This window comes from Anguilla anguilla, chromosome 14, assembly GCF_013347855.1.
Source record: "Anguilla anguilla isolate fAngAng1 chromosome 14, fAngAng1.pri, whole genome shotgun sequence".
NCBI classification, from domain to species: domain Eukaryota; kingdom Metazoa; phylum Chordata; class Actinopteri; order Anguilliformes; family Anguillidae; genus Anguilla; species Anguilla anguilla.
Window position 1 is genome coordinate 40,749,500 of NC_049214.1, and position 16,278 is coordinate 40,765,777.

At 44.2% G+C, this 16,278-nt stretch overlaps 1 protein-coding gene across 3 annotated transcripts in view; it reads left to right on the forward strand.

Moving 5' to 3' along the window:
• LOC118212882 (AP2-associated protein kinase 1-like) overlaps positions 1–16,278 on the forward strand; it is a 51,653-nt gene that overhangs the window by 7,346 nt on the left and 28,029 nt on the right. For all 3 annotated transcript variants that reach the window (XR_004762328.1, XM_035391322.1, XM_035391323.1), the window contains exons 2-5: positions 131–249; positions 6,484–6,592; positions 12,757–12,899; positions 15,050–15,171. Coding sequence is in view for 2 of the 3 variants with exons in the window: in XM_035391322.1 (XP_035247213.1) it covers positions 131–249; positions 6,484–6,592; positions 12,757–12,899; positions 15,050–15,171 (493 nt within the window). In the remaining variant the exon portion in view is untranslated. The remainder of the gene's footprint in view (positions 1–130; positions 250–6,483; positions 6,593–12,756; positions 12,900–15,049; positions 15,172–16,278) is intronic.

Below are 16,278 nucleotides of genomic sequence, written 5' to 3' on the forward strand. Positions count from 1 at the left end.
ACCATTCTCTCTCTCTTTCCCTCCGCCCCTCTCTCTCTCTCTCTCTCTCTCTCTCTCCCCCTCTCCCCCACCCTCCCTCTCCCTCGCTGCTTCTCTCTCCCCCCCCCTTCTCTCTCTCTCTCTCTCTCAGGTGGCTTTGCCATAGTGTTTGTTGTGAGAACGTCTCAGGGTGTTCGCTGTGCTCTGAAGAGGATGTACGTCAACAATGAGCACGACCTGCAGGTCTGCAAGCGCGAGATCCAGATCATGGTGAGATCCTGTGGCCAGAGCTCTGGGAACTTCAGGCTGGCTGCGCTCTGTGATATTTTAATTTTGAAAAATGCACCAAAGACCGGTCCTGCAACTTTCAGCTAAGAAATGAGTTTGGTAATTCCTGTCCATCACAACCTAATTTACTCGTTTCCATACCACTGCTATTCGCAAAATGTTTGGCCGTCGAGAGCTTCACATACAGTAGCATAAATCAAAATTCATACTGAATTTCTTTGAGTGCCATCACAGCCAAAGTGTGTGTGCTGAAATAACAGTTGTTTGCAACAGTGTTGTACAGAAGCGAACCTTGAAGTGAATGGGCTGCAGCAGCAGAACACCATGCTCGATTCCACTCCTGTCAGCTAAGCACTGGAAGATGAGGCTGCAGTGGGCATATGTTCACCAAAACTGAACACTTGAAGATTGGAAAAATGTCATCTGGTTTTTGACTTCTGATCTCAGGCTGGTTCCACAAAAATGACATGTGTCTTGATTTTCCTGCCACGGCCTGCACAGTCCCCAGATCTCAATCCAATAGAGCACCTTTGGGATGAGGTGGAACAGGAGGTTTGCTGTATGAATATGTGGCTGAAAGATCCGCAGGAACTGTGTGATGCTATTGAGTCCGCGTGCTCCAAAATCCCTCAGGGAGGTTTCCAGTGCCGTGTGTGTGCGCGTGCGTGTGTGTGCATGTGTGCATGTGTGTGTGCGTGCGTGAGAGTGTGTGTGCGCGCGTGTGTGTGCAAGAGAGCTAGATTTTGAAAAGATTTCCCACCCCTTTCTCTCAGCTTTCCCTCCAAAGCCCCTCTCTCCACACACATGTACGCGCTCACACACTCGCACTCACATGCACACGCACGCACGCACACACACACTCGCACTCACACACATGCACTCACACATATGCACGCTCTGTCCAACAGTCCTGGAGAGAGAAGACATATAACCCCTTCTCTCATAATCAGTCGGTAGTCGCTATGACCAGTTTCTTAAAAATAAAAGTGTATGCAAAAAATGTTAATTTTTGACTGTTTTAATTTTTGGGTTTAATCTTATTTTAGTAGAACAATTTCTTGTTTTTCATAATCTGTTTTAACATCACAGGCATTTTAGCAGATGCTCTTATCCAGAGCGACTTACACAGATTTTACTTAATTTCTTCATGCCAAATACTGAGTACAAATATAGTTTTGAAGCTTTTAAACATAGGATTACAGCACCAGAGTTTCGCATACTTAACTATGTCAAATACAAAGTAAAAATATAGCTAAGAAAAGGAAGCACCAGCGTTTTGCGTGGTTTGGAAGTCTAGCCTCTGCTTTGCTCCTGTCTGTGTAGCTCCAGCCTTCATGCTTTGGAAGTGCTGTGAGTGCTCAGCAGGACTGACAGGCAGGTAGGGCAGCCTCCTTGCAGCGAGCTGATTGTTAAGATTCAAGTGAAATTTGAAGTGGCAGTCTGATTTTCTTCTTACACCTTTTAATGTATTGAAGGACATGTGACAGAAATCTAACCAACTATGAACCTAAGTGTTTTATAACAAATTTGCATACTGCACCTTTAAAATTGTTTTGCTCAGTTATGGAGTAACAGGTGAAGTCTGCAAGGTTTTAATGCTTAAAGTATGGAAACCTGGTCAGTGTAATTTAAAAAAGGTGAACAAAGAATGCCATTAAAATTATTTTTAAATGGTGAAATTTGAATGAATCTTCGTTTGTTGAGTCGTACTGAGGTGTAAAAAAAAAAAAACCTGTCATGCACAGTGAATCCCTGGGAACATATTTTATAAACATTGCAGTGCATTAGGGTGATTTCAAATGTCCAAATAAATTTACTGGACAAAGTTTGGGGCTTTCTAAAATCAAATAAACCATTCCGTGTGCTTACCAGGCTACAGATGAAGCTACTCTTCTGCCAGCTGATTCCTCGCCCTTGCTGCTGGAATATCTCGCTTCATTAACTGACAATCAGTGGCACGGGTGTGCACTGGGCCCGGGACCTAGCCTGGCACGGGTGGGCACTGGGCCCGGGTCCTAGCCTGGCACGGGTGGGCACTGTGCCCGGGTCCTAGCCTGGCACGGGTGGGCACTGTGCTTGGGTCCTAGCCTGGCACGGGTGGGCACTGGGCCCGGGTCCTAGCCTGGCACGGGTGGGCACTGGGCCCGGGTCCTAGCCTGGCACGGGTGGGCACTGGGCCCGGGTCCTAGCCTGGCACGGGTGGGCACTGTGCCCGGGTCCTAGCCTGGCACGGGTGGGCACTGTGCTTGGGTCCTAGCCTGGCACGGGTGGGCACTGGGCCCGGGTCCTAGCCTGGCACGGGTGGGCACTGGGCCCGGGTCCTAGCCTGGCACGGGTGGGCACTGGGCCCGGGTCCTAGCCTGGCACGGGTGGGCACTGTGCCTGGGTCCTAGCCTGGCGCGGGTGGGCACTGGACCTGGGTCCTAGCCTGGCGCGGGTGGGCACTGTGCCCGGGCCCTAGCCTAGCACGGGTGGGCACTGGGCCCGGGTCCTAGCCTGGCGCGGGTGGGCACTGGGCCCGGGTCCTAGCCTGGCGCGGCTGGGCACTGTGCCCGGGCCCTAGCCTAGCACGGGTGGGCACTGTGCCCGGGCCCTAGCCTAGCACGGGTGGGCACTGTGCCCGGGTCCTAGCCTGGCTGGCAGTCTGTTCCGCTGCAGTATCCAGAGAAGGAAGAGCTGGGGAGTGGTTAGTGCGTGCGTTCTGCACAAAACCCCAAAAAAAGCAGAACTGCCCCTCTGGGAGACTGAACTGCCCCTCTGGGATACTGAACCGCCCCTCTGGGATACTGAACCGCCCCTCTGGGATACTGAACCGCCCCTCTGGGATACTGAACCGCCCCTCTGGGATACTGAACCACCCCTCTGGGATACTGAACCGCCCCTCTGGGAGACTGAACCGCCCCTCTGGGAGGCTGAGGGCCTGCTGTAGCTCATCCACTTCCTGTTCGCTGCTCGCAGGAGTGGAAATGCTGCTGTAGCTCATCCACTTTCAAGTTGGATGCATTGTGCGTTCAGAGATGCCCTTCTGCACAGCACTGTTTCAAAAAGCTGTTATTTGACCAATTGTGGCCTATGTGTGTGATCTAATGCGGTGTGTGTGTGTGATTCGGTGTGTGTGTGTGTGTGTTTGTGTGATATAATGCGGTGTGTGTGTGTGTGTGGTGGTGTGTGTGATATAATGCAGTGTGTGTGTGTGTGATGCGGTGTGTGTGTGATATAATGCGGTGTGTGTGTGTGTGTGATATAATGCGGTGTGTGTGTGTGATATAATGTGTGTGTGTGTGTGTGGTATATAATGCGGTCTGTATGTGTGTGGTATATAATGCAGTGTGTGTGTGTGTAATATGTGTGTGTGTTTGTGATATATAATGGGATGTGTGTGTGTGTGTGTGTGGTATATAATGTGGTGTGTGAGTGTGGTATATGATGCGGTGTGTGTGTGTGGTACAGTACTGTGCAAAGGTCTTAGGCACCTGTAAAAAAAAAAAAAAAAAAATGCTATACAGCTAAGATGCTTTCAAAAATAATTAAATGAAAGGTTATAAATATCGAAAAAATAATATAAAGAGTAGTAAATAGTTAAAAACTAAATAAAATAAATGTTTGGTGTGACCACCATTCGCCTTTAAAACTACATCAATTCTCTTAGGTACACTGTCCTGCAGTTTTATAAGAAAATCGAAGGTAGGACGGGGTGTAGCACAGTGGGTAAGGAACTGGACTTGTAACCGAAAGGTCGCAGGTTTGATTCCCGGGTAGGACACTGCCGTTGTACCTTTGAGCAAGGTACTTAACCGAAATTGCTTCAGTATATATCCAGCTGTATAAATGGATACAATGTAAAATGCTATGTAAAAGTTGTGTAAGTCGCTCTGGATAAGAGCGTCTGCTAAATGCCTGTAATGTAGTGTAATGTGAAATCGGCGGGTAGGTTGTTCCAAGCATTTTGGAGAACTTGCCACAGTTTCGCTTGATTCTGGCTCTCCAGGTAATCCCAGAGACCCTTGATCAAGTTTTTATCTGAAAAGTAGTCTATTACTTAAAATATTACTTTAACAAAATACAAAAATGTATCTGTAAAATTTCATTTTTGGGAAAATTCATGTTTGGAAATCTCAGATTTGCTCCTACTGACACACTAATGCAGAAAACAAAAAGACCAAATATATACTATATATTATATTTAAAAATCTAGGGTGCCTAAGACTTTTGCACAGTACTGTATATAACGCGGTGTGTGTGTGTGTGTGTGTGTGTGATATAATGTGGTGTATGTGTGATATAATTCGGTGTGTGTGTGTGTGTGTTGTATTATGTGGTGTGTGTGTGTGTGTGTGTGGTATAACACGGTGATTGTGTGGTATATAATGCAGTGTGTGTGTGTGTGATATAATACGGTGTGTGTGTGCGTGCGTGTGTGTCTGATATAATGCAGTATGTTCGTGGTGTGTTTACTTGCATATGTGTGTGTGATGCAGTGTGTTTGTGTGATATAATGTGTGTGTGTGTGTGATATAATGCGGTGTATGTGTGCGTGCGTATGTGTGTGTCTGATATAATGCAGTGTGTTCGTGGTGTGTTTGCGTGCATATGTGTGTGTGATGCGGTGTGAGTGTGATATAATGCGGTCTGTGGGTGTGATATAATGTGGTGTGTTAAAGTGTGTGCTAAATAATGCAGTGTGTGTGTGTATGGTATTTAATGTGGTGTGTTAGAGTGTGTGTGGTAAATAATGTGGTGTGTGTGTGGTAAATAATGTGGTGTGTGTGTGAAATATAATGCGGTGTGTTAGAGTGTGTGTGATATAATGCAGTGTGTGTGTATGGTATTTAATGTGGTGTGTGTATGTAATATAATGCGGTGTGTTAGAGTGTGTGTGATATAATACAGTGTGTGTGTGTGGTATTTAATGTGGTGTGTGTATGTAATATAATGCGGTGTGTTAGAGTGTGTGTGATATAATACAGTGTGTGTGTGTGGTATTTAATCCGGTGTGTTAGAGTGTGTGTGCTAAATAATGTTGTGTGTGTGTGTAATATAATGCGGTGTGTTAGAGTGTGTGTGATATAATGCAGTGTGTTAGAGTGTGTGTGGTAAATAATGTGGCGTGTGTGTATGGTATTTAATGTGGTGTATGTATGGTATTTAATGTGGTGTGTGTATGGTATTTAATGTGGTGTGTGTATGGTTATAATGGCGTGGGGGTGTTGGAGAACCAGAAGCGACTAATATAGGGGAACGAAAAGCTAACGTTACCGGAAGCGTTAGCCACAAAGTCCCGAAGGACAAAGGAAAGGGAACACCCGCAAGTAAAACACAAAACAAATAAGATCCTTGGGAGAGCAACTCCCGCACACAAAGGATCATAAACAACAACAAAAAACACGGAGTAAAAAGCCACTCCGAAGGACCACCTTGTCCAGCCGTAAAACTGGCTCGCGAAACCAAAAGCGACCCGTGAAAACCAGGGCGAAAAAGAAGAGGACCAGTGGTACAGAGGCGAAGCTCTGGTACCAAACCCAAAACTGGTCTTAAAAGAAAATAGACAACTGAGTAGCAAAACTTACTCAGCGAAAAGAAAAACCTGAGACACAGCTCAGAAAAACACAAACAAAATACATTACCAGGGACAACGTCCCAATACCCACCGGCTCACACGAGCTCAAAAGAAAAGTATAAATACTCTTAAGGCGTCAGAATGCGCTCACTGCGCTAAGAGACTGAATCGCCTTAAAAGAGGACACAGAACCAACCACAAACACAATTCTGTAAACCGTCCAACGAGCACCTATACCAATACCGTACCGGCTTTGTGATAACGCGGTTTTACACAGAAGCGCTGATGGCTGTTCTGTCAGTGCTTATAAAGGCACCTCCCCAGGTGAAAATAATTGGGAATCAGACACCTGGAACAAATTAAGAAATTCTCAAAGGCCGGGTGCCTTCTAGTGGCAGCACAAGGCCACTACACCCCAGAACCATGACAATGGTATTTAATGCGGTATGTTAGAGTGTGTGAGGTAAATAATGTGGCGTGTGTGTATGGTATTTAATGTGGTGTGTTAGAGTGTGTGTGATATAATGCAGTGTGTGTGTATGGTATTTAATGTGGTGTGTGTATGGTATTTAATGCGGTGTGTTAGAGTGTGTGAGGTAAATAATGTGGCGTGTGTGTATGGTATTTAATGTGGTGTGTGTTATGCTGCGTTTGTGCAGAGGGACCTGGCGGGCCACAGGAACATTGTGGGATTCCTGGACTCCAGCGTCATGCAAGTGGGCGGGGGGGACGTGTGGGAGGTGCTCATCCTCATGGACTTCTGTCGCGGTGAGTGTGTCTGTCTCTCTGCTTTTATGTCCATTTGTCCAGGCAGTTAGGCACCGTGGTTGTGTAAATGTGTTTGCATTGTTACTTTCAATGCTCTCACAAGTTCGTTGTTTTTTCTTCTTGGTCTTGGTGTCTTTGTGGTTACTAGTGAAGGTGATTACTTTGTAAGGGTGTTTATCTGGGTGTGGGTATGGTGATGATTGATTGTGAGTGTTTATAGGCCAGTTCACACCATATTCATGGTGCGTTAAGCTGCAACTGGCGACACTGCAGCGTTCTTGAGCTTCACCTCTGATTAGACAGTAAAAAATATCAAATATAGCTGCAAGCAGCGATACACGGGGTCCAAGCACACCCAGCCAATATTATGCCACTCAGCCAATCAGTGGCAAAATAACACAGTGACAAAAGGGATGTACCAGTGCACCATTGGTCTCACTCATGCGGTTTGGCCAAAACATTGGACGAAGGAATCTGGCTAATAGCATTTCCAAAATGGCTGCAATACAAGATGGAAACGACAGATAAGGTGCAGATATACACTCCTGGGCAAAAAAATGGGCCAAGCACAAAATGGCAAAATATTAAGCTTTTAGTGGTCTTAACAACAGATCATTGGTCAGAAAATTAGCAAGAATTAAACAAATGCACTCCTGAGACCTCCTGTGCCACCATTTGCTTGTTTACTTTTGCTGCAGTGAACTGTCTGGGGAAAAGCTAGAAACAGGGAAATTCACTAATAGAGGGTATGCATTGACGTCACTTTCCCACCGGAACACGCCCCCTCAGTCGGGACTGAGTGGCAAAACATGCTGCGACATGGCTGTCTTTAGTATAGGAAACAGCAAAACCGGGAGAAAAACAAACAATTATCTGCTTAAATTAAAGGCAGTTGGACTCGACAGTGATCCTTACAACTTACCAAAGAACCAGTGGTCCGTTTGTCTGCTTAAATTAAAGGCAGTTGGACTCTACAGTGATCCTTACAACTTACCAAAGAACCAGTGGTCCGTGGACATTCAACAAGAAATCCAACATAGCCTACCTGACACAAAATGACAACCGCAAATCCACGTTTCGGTGCCTGGATTCCAGTTGTTTCTGCGAATTGCGACTGAAAGAGTCTTTTAAAAGAAATGTTGCGCTCTATAGTGTTCACCATGCGACTCACTTGGAACAGTACCAAGTAGAGTAGAGTGCCAAAGTAGCTGCTGGATTTAATCAATTTCTGACAAACCATTAGCATTTTTGTGATAAGCCACGCCCACATCCATTTTTATTGCCTTACTGCAGCCATTTTTAAGGCAGTTTGGAGTATCAGCTTTCGCTATTGTAACTTTTTAGAAACACCGTCTACTGAACAAAATCATGCAAGTTCTATGTTTGTATGTCAAATGGTCTAGGAGGAGATGTCTTCTAAAGATTTTTCAACAAATTCGAAATGGCGGAACATGAGCTGTACATGAGGCGAGCCATCTTAGGAGGCAAGATTCAAGTCTCTAACTCAATATTTGAAATTCAGTAGACAGTTATAGCACCACAAAGTGGCCAGTCAGTGCCAAAATCCGTCATTGGCCATAGGGACGAACCCTCTACTAATGTGCCAAAGTTTCATTGATCTCAGCCATGTGGTTCGGCAAAAACTGGGGACAGAGAGTAATGGTGAATAGCATTTTCAAAATGGTGAAAATCCAAGATGGTAACAACAAATAAAGTACAGATATATGTTCCAGATGAACGAATTGATCAACACAGCAAGTTTTAAACATCTGAAAGTATATTTAATGAATTTATGAAATAAAAACATATTGTGTTATATAGCGTCACCATCTGACTGAATTGGGCCAATACTGGCCGCGGGTTGTGAGTCCCAATATAACTGCCCAATTTCATCATTTTTTGTCAAACCGTTTGGGAGTTATTAACATTTCTGCGATTAGCCCCTGCTATATTTTTATTGGCTTACTTCAGTCGGGTTTTTTGGAGTATCAGCTTTCTTTATGATACCTTTTTGAGGACCATACAAATTGATGCAGGTTTCATGTAGATACATCAGACATTCTAGGTGGAACGTTCTTCCTCCATTCTTTTCTATGAATAGGTGCTCCTTTTTCCCATGTGACCATAATACCCTCGTAGTTAGGGGATTGGTATTTTCTTAGCAGGTTATAAAACCTCCCCTCTGTAAACTGCCAACTTGCTCGCCACATCACATGAATGCAAGTAGCAGGGGCAATGTTTTTTTTCTTTCTTTTTTTTCTATCCTTTGTCATAATACAACTCCTCAATACAACTCAAATACAAGTTGAATGAACTTCCAGAAATCTTCCCTTGGTATGTTGTATTTAGACTCAAGTGGTTCAAAAGACAGCAAATGTTGCCCTCAAACAAGAAATCTTTTAACATTATTCCTGCTCTCAGCTCATTTCCCACATAACAGATTTTTTGTGAATTTTCAATGTGTTATTGTACCATATGGTTGACCCTCTGGTAGAATAGGGGTCTATGCTGTGTGTGTTCCTTATCTCCATTGCTACCCAGAAAGTTTAGTTCAGTTCAGTTCAGTTCAGGTTAGTTTAGGTTAGTTTAGTTCACTAAACTAAACTGAACTAAACTAAACCGAACTGTAGTTTAGTTTAGATAGCTGGCTGATGGAGAATGCATAATGGCACCAGTCTATTCTTGGACAAACCCGACCACGCTTTTTAACTGACGTGTGATTTCTTTTTATTTAAAAAGGGTTTCTTGTCTGTCCACAGGAAGCCATTCCTAGCTCTGTTAAATCTAGCAAGAAAGGCAGGAGGAAACTGCAGAGGCAGCATGTAAGTTATGTAGTTAGTTTGAGGAACTGCAATCATCCTTAAAGTGTTTGCCTTTCCTACCAATGAAAGACCCAACTTTTGGGTAAACACACAGCCGTCTCTGGACTATAATCAGTGCATAAAAGTGTTACGTGCTGTGCTGTCATATAACTCAATAAACAGGAATGTGCTATGCTACAGCAAACAAAGAAAGAAAAAAGAACATATAAAAGAGAACTGAAATGGCCAAAACATGATGCATCAAACCACCCAAGCGGTACTGATCTGCTGCTGTTCTCACCTCCAAACAACAACCAGCCATAATAGATCCGTCAGACTTACGTGTGTGACTGCTGAACACCCTCCACCCCCTGTCTGGGTTGTACGTGCTACCCTAATAGTATGGCATATCAGAACGTTTACATTAGTGAAGTCCAATGCCATGCCTGTTTTGTGTCATTCACAGGATTACATCAAATGGCCAAAAATGAAATAAATTGGTACAGCACCTCGAAATAAACCTAGGCGAATAATGCAGTCAACTAAGAATACTGATTGGGTGAGAGCCTTGCAAGCCTTTAAAGCCAATAATCAAACCCACCCCCCGTGGTGCTCGGCAACTAGTAGTAGCATTATAGGCCAGTAGTGCAATACTGCATTGTTAGCCTGTCACAGATATTTTATACAAAATTAATTTTAAGCTATTTTTGCCATCCGTAACACTAAAAATGAAATGATATGAAAAGTGTTGTGTTGAGATTGTAGTACCACATGCTTTCATTTAGTCTTCCCTTCAGAATGCTCACTTCCGTATAAAATAGTGCTACTGTGCTTCCTTTGATTTGATTTGGTTTGATTTATTTGCAGTCATCATATAAAAATGACGAAATAGAACAAATACACTTACTTAAAACAATACAAAGTGGACTGTTGTAAAAAGTGAGATGTTAAAATGAGAAACAATTTGTAAAATATTGAGTGCAAAGATTACCCATTAAGCCAGCTCATTTTCAATGGGGTCCGAGACTGGACTATTAAAATAACTAAATATACAACAAATATACAAATCTGGATCTCTACATTTAAAAATGTCTACAGTAAAAAGACACGCATGCGCACGCGCACACACACACAGAGCATCAACAGCAACAGTCAACAAGGGTCACTGGGCAAGGAGAAAGCGCTTTAAACGATATTTAAGTACATTCAGAGAACTGGCCGTTTTGATGGGGTCAGGAAGAGCATTCCAATCTCGGATTCCAGTAAAATAGAATGTGGTTGATGCGATGGCCTGTTAATAGTGTATCTGAGAATAATTTAAATAATATCTCCCTGCCCCTTCGCATTCACAAGAAGAATATTGTACATGTAAATAAATGAAAACCAGTCAGTACTGAGCTACAAAAACCATGTGAAAAATATGACCGCCAGATAATGTTTCATCGGTTCATTTTAATGTCAATAAATGAAGCCTAACTGATATAATTTATTGAGTAGATCGTGGTGATCTTGTGTTACAGTATCACTCATATTGGTATAAGCTGATACTGTACCAGCTAAACCATAGCATTTATAGAATAAAATTTAAAGTCCCTGTGCAGCCTCCCTTTTCTTACATTTAAATTGTTCCTTTAGTTACTAAATTACAATGTATATGTATTTTTTCTACTTATTATCCTTTGAAAAGATAAAAAACCTGCTTTGATGTAAAACCTGAATTTCTTAATATAGCAGACTCAAGACTGGCTGGGCGTGTCAGTTCTGTCCTAATTATTTATGCATTCACTTTTGATTGACAGCCCAGGCCGCTCACTCCCGTTGCCGCCATATTGGTCCAGGCAAGACTGGCCTGAAAACAAATGGAAGTAAACGGGGAAGCTGCAGTTTTTCTGGATAAAAAGCACTATAACTTTTACATTTCTCAACCGATTTCAATGAGTCGTTTTTATATTCAAGGGTTTATGGTCTACGTGGAGTACAAAAAAGGTTTTATCTCTTAGAAACTCGATAGTTAGCTATAATTGCTGCTAGACGCTCAAGAGAGGAGTGTGTATCAACGTTAGGTTTACATGAACTGAATTACTTACGTGGTGGAAAATAATTCATTGTCATAAGGAATTTCCACAGTTAATTTTAACTTGGCAAGCTGGCCACAGAAGCAGAAGAATCACAGAAGAATCTTGTCTAAAGTTGGTGCAATGCTTCTGTGGCATCTTGTCTAAAGTAGGTACAGTGCTTCTGCCACTCAACACTGCCTTCCCTTCCCAGCTCTGGCACTGAATCAGAGGAATTTGACGAGGATATCCCGGGTGTATCTTGCCTTTTCGTTTGGTTTCAGTCCACATCTGTGCGGTCTTTGGATCTTAAAGCCTTAGCCACTGTTCAAGCCTAATCCCTTTGTCAGTAATGTGCATACAACGGCGTTCATGTCCCATATCTCTGAGTCTTCCAAGATTCCAACTATGCAAACGTTATTACAACGGCCTGCATCTTCCAGATACCTGTATGTCACCCTGTTCTGGAGGAGTGCCACTGTTTTTACCAGTTGAGTCCCTGTTTGTTCCCTGGATGCACTAGTCTTCCTGTGGGGAGATGCGGGGAGATGCGGGTCTCTGCCAAAGCCCTTTTTCAAAGCTCTGATATGAGTTGTGATTCTCTGTCACTTGGCCTTGGTGCTGGCTGGTTCTGTGGCTAGTTCTGTGTCTGTGTCGGATGCCTGGTACTGTGTCGGATGCCTAGTTCTGTAGCTGTGTCAGATGCCTGGTTCTGTAGCTGTGTCGGATGCCTGGTTCTGTGACTGTGTCGGATGCCTGGTTCTGTAGCTGTCGGGTGCCTGGTTCTGCTGCCTGGTACTGTGGCTGTGTTGGATGCCTAGTTCTGTCAATCGGGTAGTTATAAATGTAGTAAAACTGAAAATCGGGTAGTTATAAATGCAGTACAAATGCTCTTCGGGTAGTTAGGAATGGAGTATAACTGCTAATTGGGTAGTTATGAATGCAGTGTAACTGCTAATTTATATAGGTGGTAAATGGACTGCATTTATATAGCGCTTTTATCCAAAGCGCTTTACAATTGATGCCTCTCATTCGCCAGAGCGGTTAGGGGTTAGGTGTCTTGCTCAAGGACACTTCGACATGCCCAGGGCGGGGTTTGAACCGGCAACCCTCCGACTGCCAGACAATCGGTCTTACCTCCTGAGCTATGTCGCCCCTAGGTGGTGTTCATGGGGGGTTTTTTTCATGGTGATTTGGGCATTCATGTGTTTGTGAGAGTGTTCCCATGGGTGTTTAAACCGATGTTGACTTGGGAGCAGTGCGGGAGTATTTGCGGGTGTGCTGAGGTGTTGTGGGTCACACCCTGCAGGCGGGCAGGTGGTGAACCTGATGAACCAGCGCTTGCAGAGCGGCTTCTCCGAGCCCGAAGTTCTCAGCATCTTCTGCGACACCTGTGAAGCTGTGGCACGGCTGCACCAGTGCAGGCCTCCGATCATACACCGTGACCTGAAGGTACGCCCCCTGAACCCCCCCAGAGGTCTGAAGGTACGCCCCCAGAACCCCCCCAGAGGTCTGACGGTACGCCCCCAAAACCCCTCCAGTAGTCTGAAGGTACGCCCCCAGAACCCCCCCAGTGGTCTGAAGGTACGCCCCCAGAACCCTCCCCAGTGGTCTGAAGGTCCCCCTCCCAGAACCCCCCCAGTGGTCTGAAGGTACGCCCCCAGAACCCTCCCCAATAGTCTGAAGGTACACCCCCAGAACCCCCCCAGTGGTCTGAAGGTACGCCCCCAAAACCCCCCCAGTGGTCTGAAGGTACGCCCCCAAAACCCCCCCAGTGGTCTGAAGGTACGCCCCCAGAACCCCCCCAGTGGTCTGAAGGTACGCCCCCAAAACCCTCCCCCCCCAGTGGTCTGAAGGTACACCCCCAAAACCCCCCCAGTGGTCTGAAGGTACACCCCCCAGAACCCCCCCAGTGGTCTGAAGGTACGCCCCCAGAACCCCCCCAGTGGTCTGAAGGTACGCCCCCAAAACCCTCCCCCCCCCAGTGGTCTGAAGGTACACCCCCAAAACCCCCCCAGTGGTCTGAAGGTACGCCCCCAAAACCCCCCCCAGTGGTCTCGCAGTCACTTTGTGCATGTGTGGGTGTGTCTGTGTGTGGGTGTGTGTGACTGTGTGTGTGTGCGTGCCTGTGTGTATGTGCGACTGTGTGTGCGTGCGTGTGTATGCGTGCACGAGTGTGTGTTTGTACGTGTGTCTGTGTGCGTGTGTGTATGTGTGTGCTAGGGCTGTCAAAAAATATTTGAAGTTTGAAAACTATTCGAAAATCTTTTTTTTTTTTTTTAAGTTCGAACCTAAATTTGAGCATTTGAATATTAGTTTTGGATCCCGCGTTTTGTAATTAACATGAATATACAGGCTTAATTTCATGCGGCGAATCATGTTCATGCACGCAAAGTTCATTTCCTGTGCTAATGTTACTTCCTCTGTCAACAAAAAACGTTCTGCCCTGGATCCAGAGCAAGTGGGTCGTCTGGTTTTCCTTGACAATAACCGCCGTGATACTTTCAGCTGACACCTAACTTTACTGGTCAGCAAGCCTTGCGAGCCATCTATTTTTTCACTTCGTTCAACAGATCTGGTCAGCTAACAATTTAGGCTAAATAATGTTCCCATGGCAGGCTATGTTTCCTTTCTGTTCTGAAGATTTTGATAAAATTGGATGATGAAAGAAGTTGAACAAACTATACAGAGTAAGTAATTTATGTTGTTTTAGGCTACAGTTAGCAGTTTGAATAGTTTTTGTGTTAAGAAATAAACAGGGATTTCCTATAAACAATCATTTCTCTATTATTGTGATTAATAAATGCTGAGTTGTGGCAAATTACATCCACGAGAAAGTGCTTTATTCATTTGCGCATGAGGCTATACAAACTGCAGGGGTCTCATTTATAAAATGAACTTGCGTGCATACGCGAAGTGAAGACCTGACGTAGAGCCACAACCGTTTCCATGGTCAAATCGAGTCATGTTGAAATTTTATAAATCACTACTTTGACGTGATTTTCTACGTACGCGCCACAAAGGTGATCTAAAATACGTTTTATAAATGAGGCCCCAAATGAAGTAACCTAGTATGAAAGTTCACCGATGTCCTCTATTCTACTGCCCGCTTGTGGAAAATAACGCGCAGGCCAGTTTAGAGGGAGCGTGACGTGCATATTGCGCCCGACAATAAGCAGCTTATTTTTGTGAATTATAGGCAATTGATATTCCAATATATTCAAACTCTAACTAATTAGAAAAGCTAATATTCAAACTCAATTTCATGGCACTTTTGACAGCCTTAGTGTGTGCATGTGTGTCTATACGTGCGCGAGTGTGTGACGATGTGTGTGTGTGTCTGTGTCTGTGCATGCGCGTGTGTGACTGCATGTGTGGGTGTGTGTGTTTGCGTGCATGTGTGTGCATGTGTGACTCTGTGTATGTGCGTCTGTGTGTGCGTGCGTATGTGTCTGTGCATACGCACGTGTGTCACTGTGTGCGTGTGTGTGCACACAAGTTTGCTTTTACCTACACTTGCATAGTACCTTGCCCATGTTGATTTCTCTTTTTATTCCCTGTACTGTTTCTCAAACTGCCCCCCACTCCACCCCTCTCTGTAGGTGGAGAACGTCCTGCTCCATGACCAGGGCCACTATGTGCTCTGTGATTTCGGCAGTGCCACAAACAGGTTCCAGAACCCTCAGAGTGAGGGCGCGACTGCTGTGGAGGACGAGATCAAGAAGTGAGTCGCTGCTGTCGTCACCAGCATTCAGTTCAGTTCTGTTCAGTTAAGTTCAGTTATTTCAGTTCAGTTCAGTTCAGTTCAGTTAGTTCAGTTAGTTCAGTTCCGTTCAGTTAATTTAGATCAGTTCATTTCAGTTCAGTTAGTTTAGTTCAGTTCAGTTCAGTTAGATCAGTTCAGTTCAGTTCAGTTCAATTAGTTTGTTTCAGTTCAGTTAGTTCAGTTCAGTTCAATTAGTTTAGTTCAGTTCAGTTCAATTCAGTTCAGTTCAGTTAATTTAGATCAGTTCAGTTCAATTCAGTTATTTCAGTTCAGTTAGATCAGTTCAGTTCAGTTATTTCAGTTCAGTTAGATCAGTTCAGTTCAATTATTTCAGTTCAGTTCAGTTAGATCAGTTCAGTTCAGTTAGTTCAGTTCAGTTCAGTTCAGTTCCGTTCCGTTCCGTTCCGTTCCGTTCCGTTAACTCAGTTCATTTAGTTCAGTTTAGTTCAGTTCATTTAGTTCAGTTCAGTTCAATCAGTTCAGTTCAATTCAATCAGTCCAGTTCAATTCAATTAGTTCAGTTCAATCAGTTCAATTCAGTTCAGTTCAATTAGTTCAGTTCAGTTCAATTAGTTCAGATCAGTTCAGTTCAATTCAGTTCAGTTCAGTTACATTCAGTTCAGTTCATTTCAGTTCAGTTCATCATCTTGATGTTTATTATCTTTTGGTTAAAGATAGGTTAAATCAGAGTAATGTTTAAAGTGTGAGGTGGACTTAATGTGCTCATGGCTATGAATAACTGTACAAAAAGAGTATTGTACCTTATTGGACCTGTGTTTTGTAGTTGCTCCAGTGCTCCTTCGGTTTGCACTTTTTGTACGTTGCTTTGGATGAAAGCGTCTGCCAAATAAATTAAGTGTAATGCAATTCATTTCAGTTTAATTAAATTATTTAACTCTTTTTACAAAGAGCATCATCACAAAGCAAGTTCACAGAGATTTTGGCCTGAACCCCCCAGAGCAGGCCGGGGGCAACAGTGGCTAGTAAATCTCTCAGGCTGGTAACAGGAAGAAACCTTGAGCAGAACCTGACTCAGAGGGGAAGCCCATTTGCCACTGGCTAGCA